The sequence below is a fragment of the Colletotrichum truncatum genome, assembly GCF_014235925.2.
Source record: "Colletotrichum truncatum strain CMES1059 chromosome Unknown Contig_0008, whole genome shotgun sequence".
NCBI classification, from domain to species: Eukaryota; Fungi; Ascomycota; class Sordariomycetes; order Glomerellales; family Glomerellaceae; genus Colletotrichum; species Colletotrichum truncatum.
Genome location: NW_027222405.1, coordinates 2,005,168 through 2,025,287, shown reverse-complemented (window position 1 = coordinate 2,025,287; position 20,120 = coordinate 2,005,168). Strand labels below are relative to the sequence as shown.

The window sequence follows — 20,120 nt, the reverse complement described above, 5'->3', positions numbered from 1 at the left end:
GGCGATTTACGGATACATGGCGATGGGAAGGAATCTATCTCATGGGCTCAGCTCTGACTTGGCTGGGAGGCCCCTGGACTTATACCCTATGGTATGTAGTGGGATAGGTAATTGCGGAGCTTCAAAGGTTCAGTCTGGGTTTAGAGTCTCGCTGAGGAAAAACGGTCGGGTATTGGGTGGTTCCTTCCCTTGACCATCCCCCAAACGCCGCTTATCTAATCTTTTCCTTTTACTTTTTTAAGTCAAGAGCTTGAGATCCGTGCACTCGGCCACTTCCAGCGCTGAGTAGCACTGAGCAAGCGTCGGCACCGCAACCAGCTATTCGCTGCCCCCCTACGCGTCTGTTAAAGTAGGCCCCATAGTCGCGTCCTCGCAAACCGCGTGTGAACGCGCTCAACACACTCCGACCTAGTCTATTCTAGGTCGTCTACCACTCAATCACTCACGTACCTAAATCGAATCATCATACGGATACTGTGCCCGCTACATCAGCAGTACCTTACCTTACCACAACCGCACACGCTTTTTGAACTCACTTTTCCCATGCTAGTGGACTCATGCCATCGTCCTTGAATTAATTCTTCAATTTGCCCGTCTACACCACGTCAAGAGCAGACGGCTGTTTACTGAATTTTCCTACCCAACTATTTATTGACGACTATAGACTCTCGCCAGCTGCCTTGGTGTCCGTCAACCCTCGCCGCATTTCTGGCCGAAGTCGTGCCATATTCGGCTTCTGGACCAGTCCCAGAACTCTATCAGTATTTTGGGCAACTGCATCCTTGCGAGTTCAAGTTCTGCATCTTATGAAGCCGCTCGATCAATACCGTGGAAACGCGTCGACATCGTCTTAGCCATGTATCTCCCACGATCCCTCGTATCCAAACTTTACCTACATCTTCAAAACACACGACACCCGCTTTCGCCTCCTGTCCTCATCCTCGTCGCCCTCGAACCCGATGCTCTTTGCGCATCTCGAATCTTGACACGCTTATTGAAGCACGACTATATTCCTCACAAAATTCAGCCTGTCTCCGGATATGCTGATCTCGAACGCGCCGGCCAGGATCTGGTCCGGCCCATGATGGAGACCCAGGGAGGTAGCGGGGGAGTTGTTGTGTGTCTAGGCGTAGGCGGAATGGTCGACCTCGGTACTTTACTTGGTCTGGAGCCCGAGGGAGAGGAATTGACCTTTGGTGGAGTCGAAGTCTGGGTTATAGACTCTCATCGCCCCTGGAACCTAGGCAATGTTTTTGGCGGATATCCTCTCGAGCCTGTCGTGGAGGAGAGCGCATCGCTTCAAACGCGTTGTCCAACGGGCGTATCAGCTGGCCGAATCGACCGATCTTATCAACCTGGAAAGGGTGGTATTGTCGTTTTTGACGATGGTGACATCGAGGACGACTTGAACACCGAAAAAGAAGCATATCTCGCTCTTCTCGACATGCCAGAAATTGACGATGATGGCGAATATATGGGACACGAAGAAGAAGAAGACGACGAGGACTTATTTGAGGAGTCTGTTCACGCCGGCCAGAAGAGGAAGAGTTGGTCAGACCGTGACGAGGAAGATGGCTCCAGTGACACAGACGACCGACCTCGGCAGCGTAGACGTAGCAACTCTGTGAGTTTTGCTGTTCAATCCTACCTTTGAAGAATAGTCCTAACATATGCCAGTCTTCTCCTGTCCCCTCGTCACCACAGCGACCGGCTCACAGAGGGTTAATGTCCCTCCGTGACGCTGACATGGTGCTGTCTAGCGACCCCCTGGAGCCTCCATCTGCTGCGCAGCCACCTCCTGCACCATCTGCTCGGACTTTACGACGCCGTTTACTGCGGCTACGAAGAGAGAAGGAGGGCATCATCCGCAAGTACTACAAGATTGGTGCCTCGTTCTCGGAACCAATATCATCCATGATGTATTCTTTGGCCTCGGAGCTCGGTCGAGAAGACAACGATTTGCTGTGGCTGGCCATTGTTGGCGTCACTTCAATGGAACTTTACGGCAGATCTTCTGCAGGCATTGCGGTCCCAGTCCGCAGCTCAGACCGAGGCCAAGGGAACGGCTGGATGGGAGTGCGTGGCGCCCGCATCCGTCAGCTACTGAGAGATGAAGTACGGCGTCTTAACCCTCCGGAAGTCACCAACGTCCGGACACTAGCCGACAACTCTGGCATTATCCCGACCACTGCCCGGAGCCCCGAAGACACAAGCATAAGATTGTCTCCAGAACCCAAATTCCTTCTTATTAGACACTGGAGTCTCTACGACAGTATGCTTCACTCACCCTATCTTTTTGCAAGGCTGAAGACGTGGAGTGAGACGGGCTTGAAGCGCCTGCACAAGCTCTTGGCTAAGATGGGCGTCAGTCTGGTCCAATGTAAGCAGAGCTACACTCATATGGACATGATGCTCAAGCGTGAACTCCGAGCAAAGCTTCTTAAGTATGCTTCTCTCTACAATTTGGATGACATGGTTCCCTCGGTCGATACAGACGGCAGAGACCGCGCTGGTGCCAAAGACGGATGGGGTTTCGTTCGAAGCTGGGGTTGGCGAGCGACCCTGAGCGCACAGGACGTTGGCGTTGTTATTGGTGCGTTGCTGGAAGTTGGTAAGCATGCGGATGTTACAGAAGGGACACACTCAGCCAAAGATTCTCAAATAGAGGAGAACGATGAGGATGCCATCAATGCGCAAGGCGAAGAGTGGGTTCGACGATTCTGGGAAGCTTATGACGCCCTGGAGGAGTAAGTGCCGTTGTGAAATATCGTATCCAGTGCGTTGCTAATTTGTGGGACAGCATTGATGCTCTTAAGGCAGGGTTGCCGACTGCTCAGTTCCTCCACCGTGCGATTTACCGCACCGGCACATCATTAATCAACAAGAAGCAGATCAAGCATCTGAGGGCGTTTCGCATGTGCGTTGTCAAAGAGGGTCCCGATGTTCCTATCTTCGGCCACCCTGCTGCCCTCACCAAGCTTGCACTCTGGGTTGGAGAAGCTCTGGTCGAGCAGGAAAAAGATACCACAGGTCGTCTTTCACACGGAGGTCGCGGCACACCACTTGTTGTTGCCAGTCTAAATGATAAGCGCGGAGTTTATCTAGTCGTCGGTACAGGTGGAGGTGGAGGACCTGACACAACGTTCCTCGACCGAGAAGCAACCAAGAAACGGCAAGCAGCCAAGGAGGAGAGGGCTAAGAAACGAGAGGATTCGCGACGGAACAAGCAGAAGATTCGCGAAGAAAAGAGAGCTGCCCGCCAAACGGATGAGGAGGAAGATGACGATGAATTGGATACTGAATCAGAGGCATCAGATGGCTCTGATTCGGATGAAGACGAAGAAGAGCTAGTCAGAGATAAGGGGTACGGCCTGAACCGGTTTGGCTCCGCATTTCAGGAAGTTGTTGCGGAGACGAACGCTCGGGTTCGAATAGACAGTTTCGAGCATTGCGTGGTGGAGGTAAAGAAAGAGGATCTCGGAGGGTTCTTGGAGAGCTTGAGCATGAAAGCTGTGGTCGGCTAAGTCAAGTTTGGGATATGTCGGCAAGTAGGTAGGCGAAAGACGCAATGGCGCGTCGGGTGTTCTCGTATGGCTGGCTTAGGCGTGATTGGGTTATCCTTTATTTTGACGACTGAGGATTGGGCCTGGAGATACAAGCTTAACGAGATATGGGCAGGGATATTGTACTTTCGTAATAACTCTTTAAGATTTGCGAAGTTTTTAGTTGGGGCCAGCCTTGGCTGATGAGGCATGCCATGCTGTCTTGTGGCCGGTTAGAGAATATCAATCCTCTTTCCACTTATCGCCGTCGTCTTGTAGATGTCCCCTGCAGCAGTTTGTATGACGTAGGGCAGATTAACAGCCGTACTCATTTCGACCACCCAATCCGAAGGTAAGATTAGTCAATTTCAGGTTGGTGATAGGTTGATATTGTGCATGAGAAGGAGCCTGACGTCAGCAAGTCTTGTACGCTCCAAGAAATGTGCATTCGTCTAATGCTATCTGAACGACTCGTCTTACCACAATGGGCGCTGTCGTCAGCAGTCAAAATCCTCTATGTCAGCAGCCCCCCCAGGCACAATCCAATTCTGGATTCTGGCGCAGGATGGGTGCACTTATCGCGTATTACTTACCGCCTTGTCGTGTAGGCAAGTAGCTTCGGAGACAGCTATAAGTTGACATTGTCCTACCCACTTTCCTCGTCTTCTCATAGAGTAATATTGCAACGTACCACTCTCATTGACAAGTGCAAGCCATCATGAGTGATCGACGACAGCCGTGGGCTGACGGGCCTTTTGAACTCATTAGTAGCACCCGCACTGGATACAAGGTATCTTTTCAAACCGGTTTCAACGCTACGACGTCCTCAGAAGCTAAACATCTTTGCGCAAGTAGAAAGGAATCAAATCTACAGGGGCAAACAAAATGGCCGACGACATGGTGATCATTCATAACATGATCCTTCGTATTATCAACACCGTTTATCTCCAGTGCATAAACGTGGAGAAATCGCCAAATGATGTCCTGGCCTTCGTCTCATATGCGATAGAATGGGGCAAAATGGTAGAAGAGCATCACCACACAGAGGAGACGGAAGTTTTCCCCGAGATTGAAGAGATGGTAGGCATTCCAGGTCTTATGGAGGCCAATGTCGCACAGCACGAGGCCTTCGTTGGCGGACTGCATACTTACCTTGGGTATCTGAGTAGGGTGCAAAGGGGGGAAGAGCCGTATAGTGGACGCGAACTCAAGTCAATTATCGACTCGTTCATGCCAGGTCTGCGGCAACACTTGAGTGACGAAATTGACACACTTATAAAGCTCGGGGAGTACGATCGGGAGTGGGATGAGTGGTTTGAGAGGCTCCACAAGAAGCTGCTGGGTAAGCGGAACGATCCTGCCCTCAAGGTGAGTCTTTGCATGTTCCGTTGCCTCTCTACCTTTCCCACCTCCAGCGGGGCCGCGGAAGTGCAGCTATATGATTGATGTTTTCACCGAGGCAGACAACTACAATTCCGCTTCTTCTCACAAACCGAGATGTAACATTCGAAGACGGGGTTTATGCCTGGTGGCCACAACTGCCGTGGTTCGCGGATATACTGTTTCGGTGGTTCTTCGTCCCCACGCACAAGGACTGGTGGCGGTTTTCTTCGTGTGACAGTCAGGGCATGCCCAAGGAACTACCTTTTGCATGAGCGATAGTGCTATGAGGAGCTTCAGCGTTGCCCAAGGAACGGGATTCTGCCGGTGTGTATTAACCGAGATATATCTTGTTGTATCATGGCATAACGCAGAATTTATACACTTGGAATTCAAGAAAGGGTTGGATAGCGACGTGGGCTAGTTGGCAAGGTAGCTAAAATGTAACGAGTTTAAGAAGTTGGAAAAGGGAAAGAGTAAGTAAAGAAGCGGGCCGTCGTGGTTTTTGCTCCCCCAGAAAGGCAAGGCCAACGTCATACGACCACTTGTTCTAGAAGCAAACGGGGCCGATCCATGCTACTTACACGAATGCCCCGAGACGCTTATTAATACACCACACTGTGTCAATCACCTGGCAGATTGAGGACTGGGTCGTAAGATGGTCAGAGCTGGGAGGAACACCATTGACTGGGAACATGCGGTCGCATAGCTGTGCGCCCGACGTTTGACTCACCTCACATCCTTTGTATTTAGTATGTGTTCAACGAAAAGTCGCAGAGAATCTCGGACCTCAGACTATCATGAAGTCGCCTTGAGAAAAATAAACAGACTTTCGAAGTGTGCTGTCGAAGCAATAAGCAGAACAACCTTGGATTCAGCGCAATTTCACGAGACAGTGAAGAACACCTACCAAATTCAGAATGTAACGGGTGAGAGAGGATACCAGGATACTTAGTTTCTCTCTCCTCTCTCGCTCCCCCATCCCCTGTGTGGAAATTGAGGTGCGGGTTGCCTCCACTGACAACAACGAATGAGAGACCCCAAAACATTTGGTGCCATGTATTGGTCACTGATATGTTGCAACTGAGAGGCCAGCTCGGACCTAGGCAAGTTGGGCAAGCCAGGTAAGCCAAGCCAGAAGCCTCTGGCTTGTCCTGCTTCGCCCTGCCTTCCGGGGCGGGCTGATGCCTACTTGCCTATTGTTAGCCCTGATTGTCAAGTTCTGTGCCAGCGCATAACTCTTTCTCCCCTCCTGGAGCCACAGACAGGTTGAAGGGTCCTCCCCAGAAAACGGCGGCCCCAGGGGCCTTTGCTCTGTCAAACCAGCTACAAGTGCCTGGTTTGCATGTTCCTTGCCCAAGAAAACATGAGCAGATGATCAACTATCAGCCGCCCATGTGCCATCCTCCATACGCCGTTTCTTAACGACCTTCTCATTGCTTCTCTTGTTTTCTCCACTGCAATTGTACGTACTCAGAATCACCCTGTCCAGGTACACACTGGCCCGCTACTGAAAAAGTCACAGCGCTCCCGTTCCCAAGTCCTCTCACTACAGGGTGTACCCCATTCCTCCGCCAACTTTCCCGAGCAATTGTCGGGCCCGGCCTGGCCACCTCCCCTCCAAGCACCCTAGGCCCTTTATTTCTTCCCCCTCCCCCGCTTGTCGACGATTGTCTGCCTGTGTCCAGCCTCGCCGCCGTCGCCGCCGTCGTCGAAGCTTACGCGCCGCTCTCGTCGTCGCCTTCTATACCAAGCATACCACCGATCAACTTTCGTCTCGTTCAGCTTACCTGTGTCTTGCTGTCCTGCAAAACAACAGTGCTGTCGCCTCGAGATAGCGACGACGAATCCATCGCCGACGCCTTTCCATTCCTACCCCGTCGTCGCGAGGAAGCCATTGCCACGCATCGCATCCGCACACGCGCGCTCTCGATCACTTGCATTTTCTCCGAACCTCGTGTGTTCCGAGCGTCCTTCCCGCCTCGAGTCTCCTAGACCACCATGGGCAAATCGTAAGTCGCCCAACACCCGCCAAAACCGCCACGCCTGGCCCTGGTCTCTGTCGTCACTACCATTGGCACAAGAAGTTCCGCCGCAAGACCACCTGCCACGACTTTCAGATGACATGAGCACTTGTGCTATAATTCTAGGACTTTGTAATCGTTTGCTAACAAAACCACTTTGCCTTAGTCAGTCCAAGCTCTCTCAAGAGCAGCTCGCTGAACTGCAGAAGTCGACCCATTTCGACAAGAAGGAATTGCAGCAGTGGTACAAGGGTACGTCAGTCAATATATCTCAAGTCTATCACACACGCCTCTCTCAGGCACACCGAGTCACTTCATCTTTCACAACGCATTCCGCTTGCGAATAATCTTTCCTAACCGAGGCCTCAGGTTTTCTGAAAGACTGTCCATCAGGGATGCTCACCAAAGAGGAATTCCAAAAGATCTACAGACAGTTCTTCCCCTTTGGAGATCCAAGTTCATTCGCAGATTATGTCTTTAATGTCTTTGACAGCGACAAATCCGGCAGCATCGACTTTAAAGAATTCATTTGCGCCTTAAGTGTTACGAGCCGCGGGAAAATGGAGGACAAACTCGATTGGGCCTTCCAACTGTACGACATTGATGGGGATGGAAAGATTAGTTACGACGAAATGCTTAAGATTGTTGAAGCAATCTACAAGATGGTGAGTGGGCCGATGACTGACGGTGTCTCGTGGTTCTTGCGCGCACTATTTCAAATTTGCCATTGCTAACAATTGTATCCTTTTGCGCAAAGGTCGGCTCCATGGTTAAGCTCCCTGAAGACGAAGACACACCCGAGAAGCGGGTACGGAAGATTTTCCGGATGATGGATAAAGACGAGAATGGCAGCCTGGATATGGAGGAGTTTAAGGAGGGAAGTAAACGCGACGAGACTATCGTATCCGCCCTTTCTCTATACGATGGCCTGGTGTAAATGGAGGTTTCTGCCAAGTCTCAGATATGTTTTTATTGCTGTTTTTTTTGGCCAGGCGAGCTGTGCGCAGTGATCAACGTGCGATTTTCTTTTTTCCCAAGGGCTAAGCAGGAATAGGATTACAATGATTTGCCGCGATGGGTCTCACTGTATGTTGGTTACCTCTGCTGGGGGTTGTGAATTCTATATTGACTCACAAAATCGCGTTTGCATAATACGAAGGGGCGATACCCGGAGAGGAAACAAATGAGAAATCCCGGCTTTCCCGTCGGGATCGGAAGCCTCGGACAACATGGTAAATGTTTCTGGCCGAGCCAGATGCGCCGAAGAGCTACCCAACGATCAGATTCCCATTACTACATCACACCCGGCACCAAGAGCAGAGTGATTCCACTATGGGCATAGCTATTCACGTTGCCTCTTCCATGCTTGTGTAAGCGAATGATGTTATACGGACTAAATTAAAGGCTCCTTGGGCTCAGTCAGCAGCCCTCCTCCACACTAACGGTTATGTGTTACAAAGTTGATTCGCGCACACTGTACTCCTGGATATCAAGCGTTCCGTACCCCAACCCACCCGGTGCCGCAAAATTAGGATGATTACAAGATCCAAGAACATGACCTAAATCGAACAAAGAGCGTTCTTCAGATACTGACTTAGTCAGACGAACCGTATGCCTTGGCGACCTCGCTCTTATACTTTTCCAGGATCTTCTTGCGCTGGAGCTTCTGAGCAGCCGTGACCAAGTCCTGCAAAGTGTCAGCGATGGCCGTGTTTTTTTTTTTTTTTTCACATCAATCTCGAGATGAAACATTGGGACAACTTACATTTTGAGGCGTCCATTCCTCATCGGACAGCACGACTCCCTCTATAATCTCAATACCAGAGAGGCCACCCTGTCGACCAGCGTTTTGCAGTTCTTTGGTGACGGCACTTTGCAGCTTTTTGTCATGAACAAGCTCCTCTAGAGTACTGCCCTTTACACCGATGCTCTGCGCCAGCTTCACTAGAGCGGGTTCAGCGGGGACGATAATGGCGACGGGCTTCGCCTTGTTCGCATCGGCATAAACGCAAATGTTCGCTACAATTGCGGAGGCTCGATAAATAGATTCAAGCTTCTCGAGAGCAATGTATTCGCCATTGAGAGTCTTGACCAAGTTTTTCTTTCGGTCGATGAGCTTAAGATGGCCGTTGCTGTCGAACTCGCCGATGTCGCCAGTCTTGAACCAACCGTCTTCGGTAATGGCCTCTTTCGTCTCCTTGGGATTTTCCCAGTATTCATCCATTACAGAGGGCCCTCGGATCCATACTTCACCCTGAGGGTTAGGCTTGTTATTGGCAAAGTACCCTGCCTCAGGAAAATCAACTAGCTTAACCTCAATTGAGGCAGGCATAGCTCCCATGTTGTTGATGTTCCACTCCAAGGGATTCATCAGACAGCCCATAGCACTGGTCTCAGTGAGGCCATAACCAATAATCATAGGTGCAATGGCCATTGAGATGAACTGCTGGGTTTCCTTGGCAATGGGACCACCTCCGTTCATGCACAACTTCAAGCGTCCGCCAGTAGCTTCCTTGAGTTTTTTAAAGACCACAGCATCAAGGACGCCGGCACCTGGAAGACCAGCATTCATAAGGTTCGTCTTGATAGACAATGCGTTCCAGAAGAGGGTCTTTACAAGTGGGCTGCCAGCATTGACCTTGGCAATGATTCCCTTCTTCACCGTTTCCCAGACCGCAGGAACGCCAACCATGACAGAAGGCTTGAATTCCCTGATATCACCGGCGCAGTTTCGGACAGAGTTGTCGGACAAGGTTTTGGGGTTGCCGTAACCCATGGTGGAGCCCCAGTGGAGGCAAGCATTCTCAAAAACAAACTCGAGAATGTGGGCGAGAGGAAGATAGGTTAGGAGACCGTCTCCAGGTCCGATGTGCGGCTGCACAACGACACTAACACCGGCAACTGGGGAATTGTCAGTTAGTCGCACATTAGGCAGAAGGTAACCGGAGGAGGTCTGCCACTTACCAGCGGCGACAACGCTCTTGTGCTTCAAAGGGACACCCTTAGGAGTGCCGGTTGAACCTGACGTATACATGATACAGCAAAGGTCATCGGGAGAAGGGGGCACAGGGTCAGCGGCGTTCTCCTCTCCAAGCTTTCGCAAATCTTCAAAGCTCAGAATGGTAACTTCGGGGTGCGCCGACTTGAGCTGATCGACATGAGTCTGCTGGACCTGGTTTTGATTGTTCCAGATGACATAGCGAATGTCCTTTGCATCATTAAGCACGTTCACGAGAGTAGGCAAGAGGTGCGGGTCAAGAAAAATGGCCTTGGCAGCGGTGGCGACCATCGAGTATCTCAGACCCTGCTCGCCTAATGTGTCGTACGCTGTCACGACGGGCATGGACTGGGATGCGGCACCGTGTGACATGGCAAGCCAGTGCGCGCTCGTCGCGGCATATATGTGTACGCGATCGCCCTTGACCATGCCCAGCTTGCGAAGACCAGAACCAACTTGAAGAGTGAGACGCTCATACTCGTGGTAGGTGATATACTCGTAAGGGCTCAGCTCAAAATACGTCCACTGCTTGTCCACCTCGCGCTCCTCGCCGTCTACCATTTTCTTGACCTTCTTTGTCTCGCGGTGAGTGGTGATGAGCTTGCGCGAACCCAGGCACTTGGCATTGCCATATTTTTCGGCGCTCGATTTAACGAGCTCGTAGGTGGTGGTGATGGTACCGCCGGGGAGGGTGATCAAGTCGGGAACAGCTTGCGGCAGTCGGCGGGGAACAGTCTCGCCCTCCTTGGCCTCCGCGCCAGGGGAAGGGACCGAGAAGGGCCCCTTAACCTGCATCCTGGGCAGGATATCGTACTTGGACTTTGGTGGTGTGGAAGCCATGACTGGCATGTGGCGGGGGGGATGCGACTACCGTGGATGCTGAAATGCGCAACAGAAGCTTAGTGAAGCTCAGGTGAAGGCAATCGTGAAGGACAAAAGAGACAGATTGCAGTGCGTGATGCCGAGTTTCTCTTCAATGTCAAGCAAGATTCCTCCAACTTCGCAGTTTGGCAACCAAGCAAAGGGGAAGGCAGACCGTGTGGAGAGGGAGGGGGAAGAGGTTGCGCAGCAAGAAGGGAAGGGGGCGCAAGGGTATTTGAACTTGGGGAGAGGATGAGAGCAGGTACCAGATGGCAAGAAGGGTAAACGCAGAGGCGAAGGTAAAGGCAAAGGTAAAGACGTGGGAAAGGCCAACAGAGACGGGCTCGAGGAGCTTGGGGGGAATTCTTGGCTCTTTCCCTTGAAGGGCGAGTGGATCTCCACAAAAGGTAGTCAGTCTGTGGCTCAAGCTTCAAGGTCTAGGCAGGCGCATCGTCCTACAGATGGTACTACATCACTGCTTTGGAGGTCGACAACCTGGAGGGCGATGCACAGCTCCAAGGGAAGGAAGTACGTACTGTGGGCGTTTCTTAGCGTAACTGCCCTACGGATACAGGCACAGACGATGCGCAGCGACGCACCTCAGTGATGGGGACTGGTTGATTCTTGGTTGGTTGGCTGGGTGCCTGCGAATAAGGGCGCAGTATACAGTGGGCCATGAACGCAAAGAGTGGGGATGCAGGGTACTGTAGGATACTGGTCAAGTTCACCTGGGATCTTTAGCGACTGGATTTTGGTGGACTGCCTCTTTAGACCGGGTGGCCCGGGTTGGCAGGCTAGTTGATTGACGCACTGCGGTCTGTCCATGGTTACTTCTCCCCCAAGCCAGCGACACAAGCCCGTAACGCCAAATGAAACTGACCGAAGAGGGAAGGCCAAGGGTGAGGAAGGGGGTGGCACCCTGACCTGTATACTAGTATTAGTATGTATGCCTCATTGGCGTGTAAAAGATGGGTGAAGGCCCCTTCATTCTTCCATCTTCACAAAGTTCATCTACCTCTGTGTGCCTGCCTCAATCGAATCGCTCAAGGTTTTCATATTTGACAGTTAAGGTACACATGTAGGACAATTGTTGAGCATATCATTCGCGCGTTAGTACACAGATACCTCGCCCTCATTTCTCCAAATACCTCTCCGTTTTCCTCATGCCTCCATATGCGTTCCGCACCCGATGACAATATGCCCTCCATCCCTCACTCGTGCAGCTCCAGGAAATTTGAACCAACCTTCGCCCCGGACCACCAAGAACGAAGCCAAACCCGATGAAGACGTCAAGAGAGTCACGTAGATGGGTAGTGGAATGCCGCGCCTTGGCAAATTGGTTGGCGCGTTTACTCTGTTTGTTCTCACTGGCCGCCAGCTCTCAGCCCCTCCCCCGACATCCTGCATCCATCCCGTCTGTAATTATCTGCATTCGTTCTGATACCATCGCTGCTGCTATCCAAGCCTGGTCAGCCATGCCGTGCCCCATTGTGCCGTTGAATGAATGGAATACACTTTTGGTTTTTGTCATGTGCCTCTCCATCCCCCCCTTTTTTCCCTCTTATTCCCCAAAGACTCTGGGGTTGATTCGCCTAGGTGAGCTGACATTGGCGTGGACTAGTATGTGCTGGTCCCCTTCTCAATCTGGTCCATTCATCCGTTGGCAACGCTTCCTCATTCGGACTCAACCACCAATGAAACATTAGAAGGAGCTTCGACAGGCCGCAGCAGCATGGTCAGCCAGACGTGCCTGTTCGTTCCTTTGAGCTTGCGTGGAGGTGAGAACTCTATTTGGGGCACTGAAGTGACCAACAGCCCACCACATCACATCCTTCCTTATCAAATAAAAAAGTAAGGCACTGTGAGCGCTACCGTGCGTCGCGTGGTCTAACCAGTAGCCCACACAGCCCACAGCCACACCTACATGAACTTGGTTTGTATTAGTAATCGAGGATGGAAAATACGGCTGTCAGACCTGAATTCAAGCTGGCTGGCGTAGAACAGCATCGATACTAAGTATTATGGGAGCAGTTGGATATGAGATGCCTGCCGTGAGAAGATCTCGAATCAATTCTCAACGTGGTGAGCCTTACGCTGTCTCAGCCCCCTGGTTACCTTATCCCCCACATCACTCAGTCGACTCTGAGACCTTAGTACCGACGTAGTCAAAAGGCCGTCTCACTGGCTGAGGATGAAGGCGTGGAATCGAAGTCTCAGGCTGTCTTGCTTGGCTGACGGGATGTGTTTGTTATGTATTGAGCAATATTACCTTGTAAAGACATGTGAAGGCCACCTTGGCAACTTCTTGAAAGTTGTTCGCTCTTGAAAGATAACAGTATCCTAGCTAAGCAACTTTTTGCTTCCAATGCTGACTGCTTGAATTATCGATACTCTGCGCTCAACATCATTGTTCGTTTCCAAGGCCCAAGCCTTGGAGCTGCATTGCTTTACGATGAAAGCGTCCCCTGCTGGTGCTGCCTAGAGCTGCGAAGCGGACAAGGTAAAGTCTAATGTCTTTTCCTTTGGCATGACACCAGATGCCGCAGGAAACCCCGGTGTCTGTAACAAGCTTTCTATCGGATGGCACAGGCTAGAAGGAGTAATACCATCCCCTTTGTGGATTTCTCGTGAGTCGTCACTTGGATTTAGCTATGTTCCTTGTCTAGGGCTCATGGCGTTGGCTTGTTCCCAAGTTGAATTATTGGAAATATGCCTGATTGCAAGGAATGCGATAATGGTTTTGCTATTAGAATATTATGCTTATAATGGTATATACGTTCGTGCGTTATGTCGACAAAGACCCCGCTTATATACGACATCACTCACATCGCATCTGCCGAACCATACTGGCATCTAGTCACCTAACTTCAGTTAATTATCAATTAAGCTGGGCAAAACAACGAATTGTTATGGCTTCCCCTCTCGTGGCTGCTAAGAAGCAGCTCCGGTCCGTTATGAGAGAAAAACTCACCAGCATTTCGCATGAATCTGTCAAAAGCCAGAGTAAGCAGTCTTCAGTCTCCTTGTTCTGGAAACGCAAGCTCTGAATACAACCCCTAGGCCGAGCTGTCCTCGAGACGCTTAAGGCGTTCAAACCATATGTAGAGGCACAAAAACTCAGCATCTTTCTCTCAATGCCTTCGGGTGAGATTCAGACAGACGACATCGTACGCCACGCTCTTTCAACGGGGAAGCAGGTCTACGTCCCGTATCTGCACAAGTCTCCATTCCCTCCCGGAGAGACACCGCCCCGGGTCATGGACATGGTCCGCTTGCGCGACCTTGGAGACTACGAGTCGTTGCAGCCGGATAAATGGGGAATTCCTAGCATTGACCCAGTTACTGTCGGTCAACGAGATCGCGTTCTCGGCGAGCCTGGCTCTGAGTCACCAGAAACCTGCTTCTTAGACCTCATGCTACTGCCGGGAGTTGCCTTTGACATCGACGAACAGTCGGGTGCAATACGGAGACTTGGTCATGGGAAGGGGTTTTACGATCTGTTTATTCGACGGTACGCAACAAAGTACAACAAGTCATTGGCAGCGACACACCCTGTATTGCTCTATGGCTTGGGTCTCTCGGAGCAATTTCTCTCCCAACCTTCAGATAGCGCAGTTCCTGTAGCCCAGCACGACCAACCCCTCGATGGCCTAGTCTTAGGCAATGGGGAGGTTAAGACACCCGCAGACAACTCCCGTAACCATTAGCAACCCGTCGCCCAGTCCTCAAGGTGACAAATCTGTGGTATAACTTTTGTGTATCATCCAAAGGCAAGCCCTGCCATTGCAGTAACATCTTCTCAGCACCATTGATCCTTAACCCGATAAACTCTGGATCAACGAGACGTTATCGCCCTTCAACAATATTTGACCTGTATGCTATTAGCACCTTCCAAGGCTTGATCGTTGCGCATGGATAGCTCACCCAGCGATCGCCGAGATTCCTCTGGATTCGTCTTCGTAACTTGCTTCACCTCGACTGCGTCGTCAATAACGAGATTCATAAATTCATCAAAACCCTGTAACAGAACATGTCAGCACAGCGATCAAGGCAAGACGACCCCAAATGACTTGACGTACCCTGATCTTTCCCTCAATTCGGATCGATAGCTGTTCATATAGCCAGATTTGCACAGTTGTGTGTTGTCTGTAGAGAAGTTAGCGCATGGTTGCAGGTCGAAGCTGTTGCTTTGCAAATATTTACTGTAGGAGCTTGAAGATGAAATTAATGGGCGGAAGCAATACTCTGCGACCACCGCCGCCTCCACCACGTCCAGACATTCTCGGAAATTTAGACTGTATATTACAGAAAGCGTATTCTTTTGCAGTCTGAAAGCTCGGTTCGCAATAGATGTTGCTTGTCGGTCGCGTCCGTTGGAATTAATCGTATCGTCGTGGGGCACTTTGTCGTCCAGGTACTTTCACTTGGAACGCGATGAGGCTGCGCGACTGTGCCTAGACTGGGTGCTATGTTCCTAGATTCGTCGATTGGGCCGGAGCTGGCGAAATAATGTTCCACCCACAGACATTACTGGTCCTAAGCTGATCCGATGGTACGAGGCGAATTCTCAATTGAATGGGTCCTGACGGGGAGTGACAGGGGCCCCTTCGTTATTCAGGAGTCTTTCTCTAGCAAAAATCCGCCATACGCTGCCTGAGGTACTTACCCCGCCACGCGACTTGGTGGCCTACTCAGGTACTTAGATGACTTGCTTGAGGCAAGCTACGGGGACAAAGTTACTGGAACAATAGGGCCCCAGCGTACTTTCCGCCTTAGGTGAATTACCGCTTGCCTTCAACACAGGACCTACCTTAATAGTGTCTTAGCCGGCTTTAGTTAGGTCGGGCGGATTCCTTGTGCTTCTGATCCGCTGCTGTCCTGCCAGCCTGACTGACGTTTTATTTTCCTTTTGCGACCTCCCTCCACCACTCCCCTCTATCTGTTAATCTTGGATGACGCCGCATCGATTGATAGCCTCCCAACAGCCATCTCACAGGCTCAACGCTCCTTACGTCTTACAGGAATAACGGGACACTCTTGCCATCTGAATTCCGCAACGTCTTTCCTTTCCCAGTACCTGCGGTCCTTTCCGTGCAACGGTACATGCAGCCTTGCTGCGAATTTTGCTGGACCAAGCATTCGATCCCCACCTGACATAGCGACCGATTAACTCTTGCGACTCTGTTTACCCTCCGAAGTATGGCGACAAACGGAATCCAGGAGGCCTTCGCGCCCAGTGATGTGCTATCGGCTATGGTCACCATGCGTGGTGGCGAACAAGAGACGAAGAAGAAGGCTCATGCATATTTGGAGCGGTTCCAGAAATCTGTCAGATTCCGCACTCTTTCGACGGCTTCCCATGGCCTATTCTCCTGCTAACATATATCCCAGAAAGATGCATGGGGCACCATCATTGGTATTCTCCAGTCCGACGCAGAGCCCGAAGCCAAGCTCTTCGCGGCCATTACTTTGCGCGGAAAGGTATAATGCCAGAGCGGCACATTTGAAAATGATAAGCTGACCACGTTGTCCCCAGATCACATATGACCTCACGACGCAAGTATCGGAAACAGAACTGCCTGCATTACGGGATCAAATCCTTCTCCTTCTGAAACACTTCGCTCCTGGTCCTAAACCCATAAGAGTACAGCTCTGTGTGTGTCTGGCGACATTGGCAGTGCAAGTGAAAGAATGGAAGGACGTTCTTCCCACAGTGGTTTCATCTCTTGGTGACAGCGTCGAGAGTCATGCAGCCATTCTCGATTTTCTACGCGTGCTGCCCGAGGAGGTGACCGAAGGCCGCAAAATCACCTTAACTGTACGTGGGTCACGGAAACATCGACCGGCCTCTTACTTCTTGCGACGTGGTTTTGCTGGGCCGATATCAACAAGGATCAGAGTCTAATTGGCAATGATAGGAAGAAGAGCTTTCCCAGCGGACCAGGGAATTACTGGGTGACAACACGGACCAGGTCGTTCAGCTGCTCATCAACTACTCCCAGTCATCCGGTTAGTATAGACTCGTTGAGACGCTTGCTTAGGAGGTGACGCTGACTAAATATTCACAGCCTCTGCTGCCCAAAACCCCCAGCTGATGGAGTGCATTACCTCATGGCTCCGCGAGGTTCCTGTCAACACAATCGTCAATTCTCCGCTACTCGACGTCATCTTCAACGCTGTGGGCAATGAGCAAGCATTCCAAGAAGCAGCAGAGTGCTTGTGTACTATCTTTAGAGAAACTCGGGATGTCGACGATAACCTCGATACCATCCAAATCCTTCTTCCCCGCGTCAATGCGCTGCGACCCAGGATTGAAGCAGTTGTCAATGATGAGGATACGGAAGTTTACAAGGCCCTGACCAAAATATTTGCCCTGGCTGCTGAGGCGTGGGTCGTGGCTATTGCCCGCGAGCCTGGGCACTTTCGATCGCTTGTTGATGCAGTTTTGGAGTGTGCTGCCAGGGACAAGGACCGTGATGTCATTGAGCACACTTTCCAGTTCTGGTACGAGCTCAAGCAATATCTGGTGCTGGAACGGTATATTCAGGCTAGACTGGAGCTGGCGGATGTCTATTCCAAGCTTGTAGATATCCTTCTCAAGCATCTGGAATATCCTCAGTCGGAGTCAGCCAACGAAACTGATTTGTTTGACGGTGATCGGGAGCAAGAAGAAAAGTTCCGTGAATTCCGACACCAGATGGGCGACACGCTGAAGGACTCGTGCGAGGTGATGGGAGTGACTGATTGCCTCACCAAGGTTCTCGAGGCTATCAAACTTTGGATGCAGAAGTATGCCGGTCAGGCTACAGCAACCTCCGTGCCCCATTGGCAAGAGCTGGAAGCGCCCCTTTTTGCCATGCGTGCAATGGGGCAGATGGTGGACAAGGATGAAAGCATTGTTCTGCCTCAGCTAATGCCTTTACTCGTCCAGATTCCCAGTCATGAGAAGCTTCGATTCGCTACTATCATGGTTCTCGGTCGATACACGGAGTGGACTTCAGCTCACCCTGAATACCTTGAGCCACAATTCAACTACATCGTAACATCTTTTCAGACTGACTCAAAAGAGGTTGTTAGGGCTGCGGCGATGGCAATCAAGTACTTTTGCACCGACTGTAAACAGCTCCTGAGCGGCCAAGTGCTTCAGATGCAGACTTTCTACGACCAAATCCTTGACAAGCTTCCCGACATGAGTCAAGAAGAAATCACTGAAGGAGTTGCCAGCGTCGTAGCTGTGCAACCACCGGCTGAGATTTACAAGCTTCTCAAGCTCTACTGCGACCCTCTTGTTCAACGCTTGATGAACAAAGCCAACCTTGCAACTGACGACAAGGGCAAATTGGCACTCGCAGGTAAGTCGAATAACATAGAAACAACATGGGAAACTATGACTAACATAGCGTTAAGATCATCTCCAACTCATCACCACTTTCGTCCAGATTGTAGTACCCTATGTCGGACCTGGAGAAGACAACCCCGCTGTCAAGTACTGGCAAGAAGTGTTCCCGGTGCTTGCGACAATTTTAGATAACTTCCTGGGTTTTGTTCCGATCTGCGAGAGAATTTGTCGCTGCTGGCGCAACATGATTATTTCCTACAGGACGGCTATGACACCACTGTTGCCAGAGATGGCTAATAAGTTGGCCAGCGGGTTCTCCGCCTCCCGCCAAGGCGCTTTTCTCTGGGTTACCGCAGCTATTCTCAGGGAATTCTCTGAAGATCGGGAACACGTGAATCAAGATATCACCCAGAGCATATACGCCTTCTTCGAGGCCCAGACGACAACGTTTTTGAGAGTAATGAGCGATCTTCAACCCAGCGAACTGCCGGACGTCATCGAGGATTTCTTCCGACTGCTGATCGACGCACTCCTTTATTACCCACACAAACTGATTCCTTCGGAGCTTCTGGGGCCCATCTTTGAAGCTGCGGTCTATGCTTTGACCTTGGAACAACGCGATCCGCTCTCAGCAACTCTTCATTTCCTTCGCGATCTCCTCACATACGGCGGTGATAACCCAGCTACATCTGATGTTCTCCCACCTGATGTAGCTGCTCAGATTCGCGAAGTGGTAAGCAAATTGCTCAACACCCATGGCGAAAAGTTGGTGAAGCAAGTCATGGCTGGGATGATGATCACTTTCCCCCGGGATTGCTTCGCAGATGGTAGTGGCGTCTTGCTGGCAATGTTTGAGCTGTTCCCAGCTCAGACGACAACATGGGTTGACCACACTATTCATCTGTTGCCGCAGGGCACCATCACACCAGTTGAGGCAAACCGACTCATGGTCAAGATCAAGGAGCGTCTGAGTGGCAATGACCCAAGCGCTATCAGACAAGTGAGAGCACTCCTCCAAGATTTTACAAACACATATCGTCGGCGATATGTAGCCCCTAGAGATGGGCTGGGGCAGCTAGAGGCAGCCCGCTTCCACTTCACAGGCTAAAGGCCAATCCATTTGGAAGGAATGAAAAGAGCACATTGTTAAGCCGGGGTGGCATTTATCAAAGGCGATAGCCCGATGCTCCACATGTGTCTTTCTCTGGCAGGAAATCAGGCAGGAGAAGCCGGGGCGAGCGGAAGGACAAATCCAGTGTTTCAATTCCGCCAGACCCCACGAGGTATTTGATGTCCTACTGAGGACGGTTTTAAGATTTTGGAACCATGCCTCATTTTACGGCGGACTAGGACGATCGTGGGAGGATGGGCTAGCGGAATGTAATGAGACTAGCGCGGGGAATGGAGCTTGATGGCAGGAAAGATCTGGTCGTGATTATGACATGTTGTGCCTGGGTACAACGCAGGTCTTGGGCCGAGTGACAAAGCTGATAAATCAAGAAAAATTAGTCAAACCAACCGAAGCAACCGAATCATGCACCCGGCAGAGTGACTGACTACCCAGATTTTGGCACGTTGTGGCCTCTTGCTAGCTAACAGGTCATCGCACGGCTAGGTCTGTGTAAGGTAGGTATGTAGAGGTATCAAAACATGCGCGATCGCAGACGGTCATTTCCCGTAACTCCTAGCCATGCACTAAGTTACTACCCACGATATACCTATTCACTGCATGCTGGTTTTTACGTTGTCTGACGTATTGTGACGAAGGATGTTCTTGACTAAACATATAGTGCGGAGAGAGCACGAAAGTTTTCGTTATTGTATCTTTACATCTTGTTTTATCAGGCGACAAATTACTCTTGTGGAGCAGCCGTCTTACCTGACTTCTTCTCTAACAGGATCCTGTGGACATCATCTCTATCGGCAGGCACTGAGTTGTTCTGTCTCCAGGAAATTAAACAATACCGTAACTCATA

General features: G+C 50.9%; 7 protein-coding genes across 7 annotated transcripts; 5 read left to right on the top strand and 2 right to left on the bottom strand.

The window, feature by feature from the left end:
* Window positions 1–856: 856 nt before the first annotated feature.
* Window positions 857–3,524, top strand: CTRU02_212031 (CDC45-like protein; the record flags this gene model as incomplete). The annotated part of the gene is made up of 3 exons (XM_036725140.1): window positions 857–1,624; window positions 1,678–2,747; window positions 2,801–3,524. The coding sequence occupies 3 exons, from the start codon at window positions 857–859 to the stop codon at window positions 3,522–3,524; spliced, it is 2,562 nt and encodes an 853-aa protein (XP_036583305.1).
* Window positions 3,525–4,260: 736 nt separating this feature from the next.
* CTRU02_212030 (hemerythrin HHE cation binding domain-containing protein) lies at window positions 4,261–4,988 on the top strand (the record flags this gene model as incomplete). The annotated part of the gene is made up of 2 exons (XM_036725141.1): window positions 4,261–4,332; window positions 4,398–4,988. The coding sequence occupies 2 exons, from the start codon at window positions 4,261–4,263 to the stop codon at window positions 4,986–4,988; spliced, it is 663 nt and encodes a 220-aa protein (XP_036583306.1).
* A 1,935-nt stretch (window positions 4,989–6,923) lies between these two features.
* CTRU02_212028 (neuronal calcium sensor 1) lies at window positions 6,924–7,883 on the top strand (the record flags this gene model as incomplete). Its single annotated transcript, XM_036725142.1, has 4 exons — window positions 6,924–6,934; window positions 7,113–7,198; window positions 7,316–7,611; window positions 7,704–7,883. 4 exons carry the CDS (start codon window positions 6,924–6,926, stop codon window positions 7,881–7,883), a joined length of 573 nt encoding a protein of 190 aa, XP_036583307.1.
* A 657-nt stretch (window positions 7,884–8,540) lies between these two features.
* On the bottom strand, window positions 8,541–10,784 carry CTRU02_212029 (fatty acid activator; the record flags this gene model as incomplete). Its single annotated transcript, XM_036725143.2, has 3 exons — window positions 8,541–8,633; window positions 8,712–9,847; window positions 9,911–10,784. The coding sequence occupies 3 exons, from the start codon at window positions 10,782–10,784 to the stop codon at window positions 8,541–8,543; spliced, it is 2,103 nt and encodes a 700-aa protein (XP_036583308.2).
* Window positions 10,785–13,714: 2,930 nt separating this feature from the next.
* CTRU02_212027 (5-formyltetrahydrofolate cyclo-ligase) lies at window positions 13,715–14,512 on the top strand (the record flags this gene model as incomplete). The annotated part of the gene is made up of 2 exons (XM_036725145.1): window positions 13,715–13,808; window positions 13,866–14,512. The coding sequence occupies 2 exons, from the start codon at window positions 13,715–13,717 to the stop codon at window positions 14,510–14,512; spliced, it is 741 nt and encodes a 246-aa protein (XP_036583309.1).
* Window positions 14,513–14,661: 149 nt separating this feature from the next.
* On the bottom strand, window positions 14,662–15,085 carry CTRU02_212026 (small nuclear ribonucleoprotein e; the record flags this gene model as incomplete). Its single annotated transcript, XM_070205765.1, has 3 exons — window positions 14,662–14,823; window positions 14,885–14,951; window positions 15,009–15,085. The coding sequence occupies 3 exons, from the start codon at window positions 15,083–15,085 to the stop codon at window positions 14,662–14,664; spliced, it is 306 nt and encodes a 101-aa protein (XP_070060578.1).
* A 919-nt stretch (window positions 15,086–16,004) lies between these two features.
* On the top strand, window positions 16,005–19,252 carry CTRU02_212025 (karyopherin; the record flags this gene model as incomplete). Its single annotated transcript, XM_036725146.2, has 6 exons — window positions 16,005–16,133; window positions 16,197–16,286; window positions 16,342–16,623; window positions 16,724–16,814; window positions 16,874–18,157; window positions 18,213–19,252. 6 exons carry the CDS (start codon window positions 16,005–16,007, stop codon window positions 19,250–19,252), a joined length of 2,916 nt encoding a protein of 971 aa, XP_036583311.2.
* Between the last annotated feature and the right edge of the window lie 868 nt (window positions 19,253–20,120).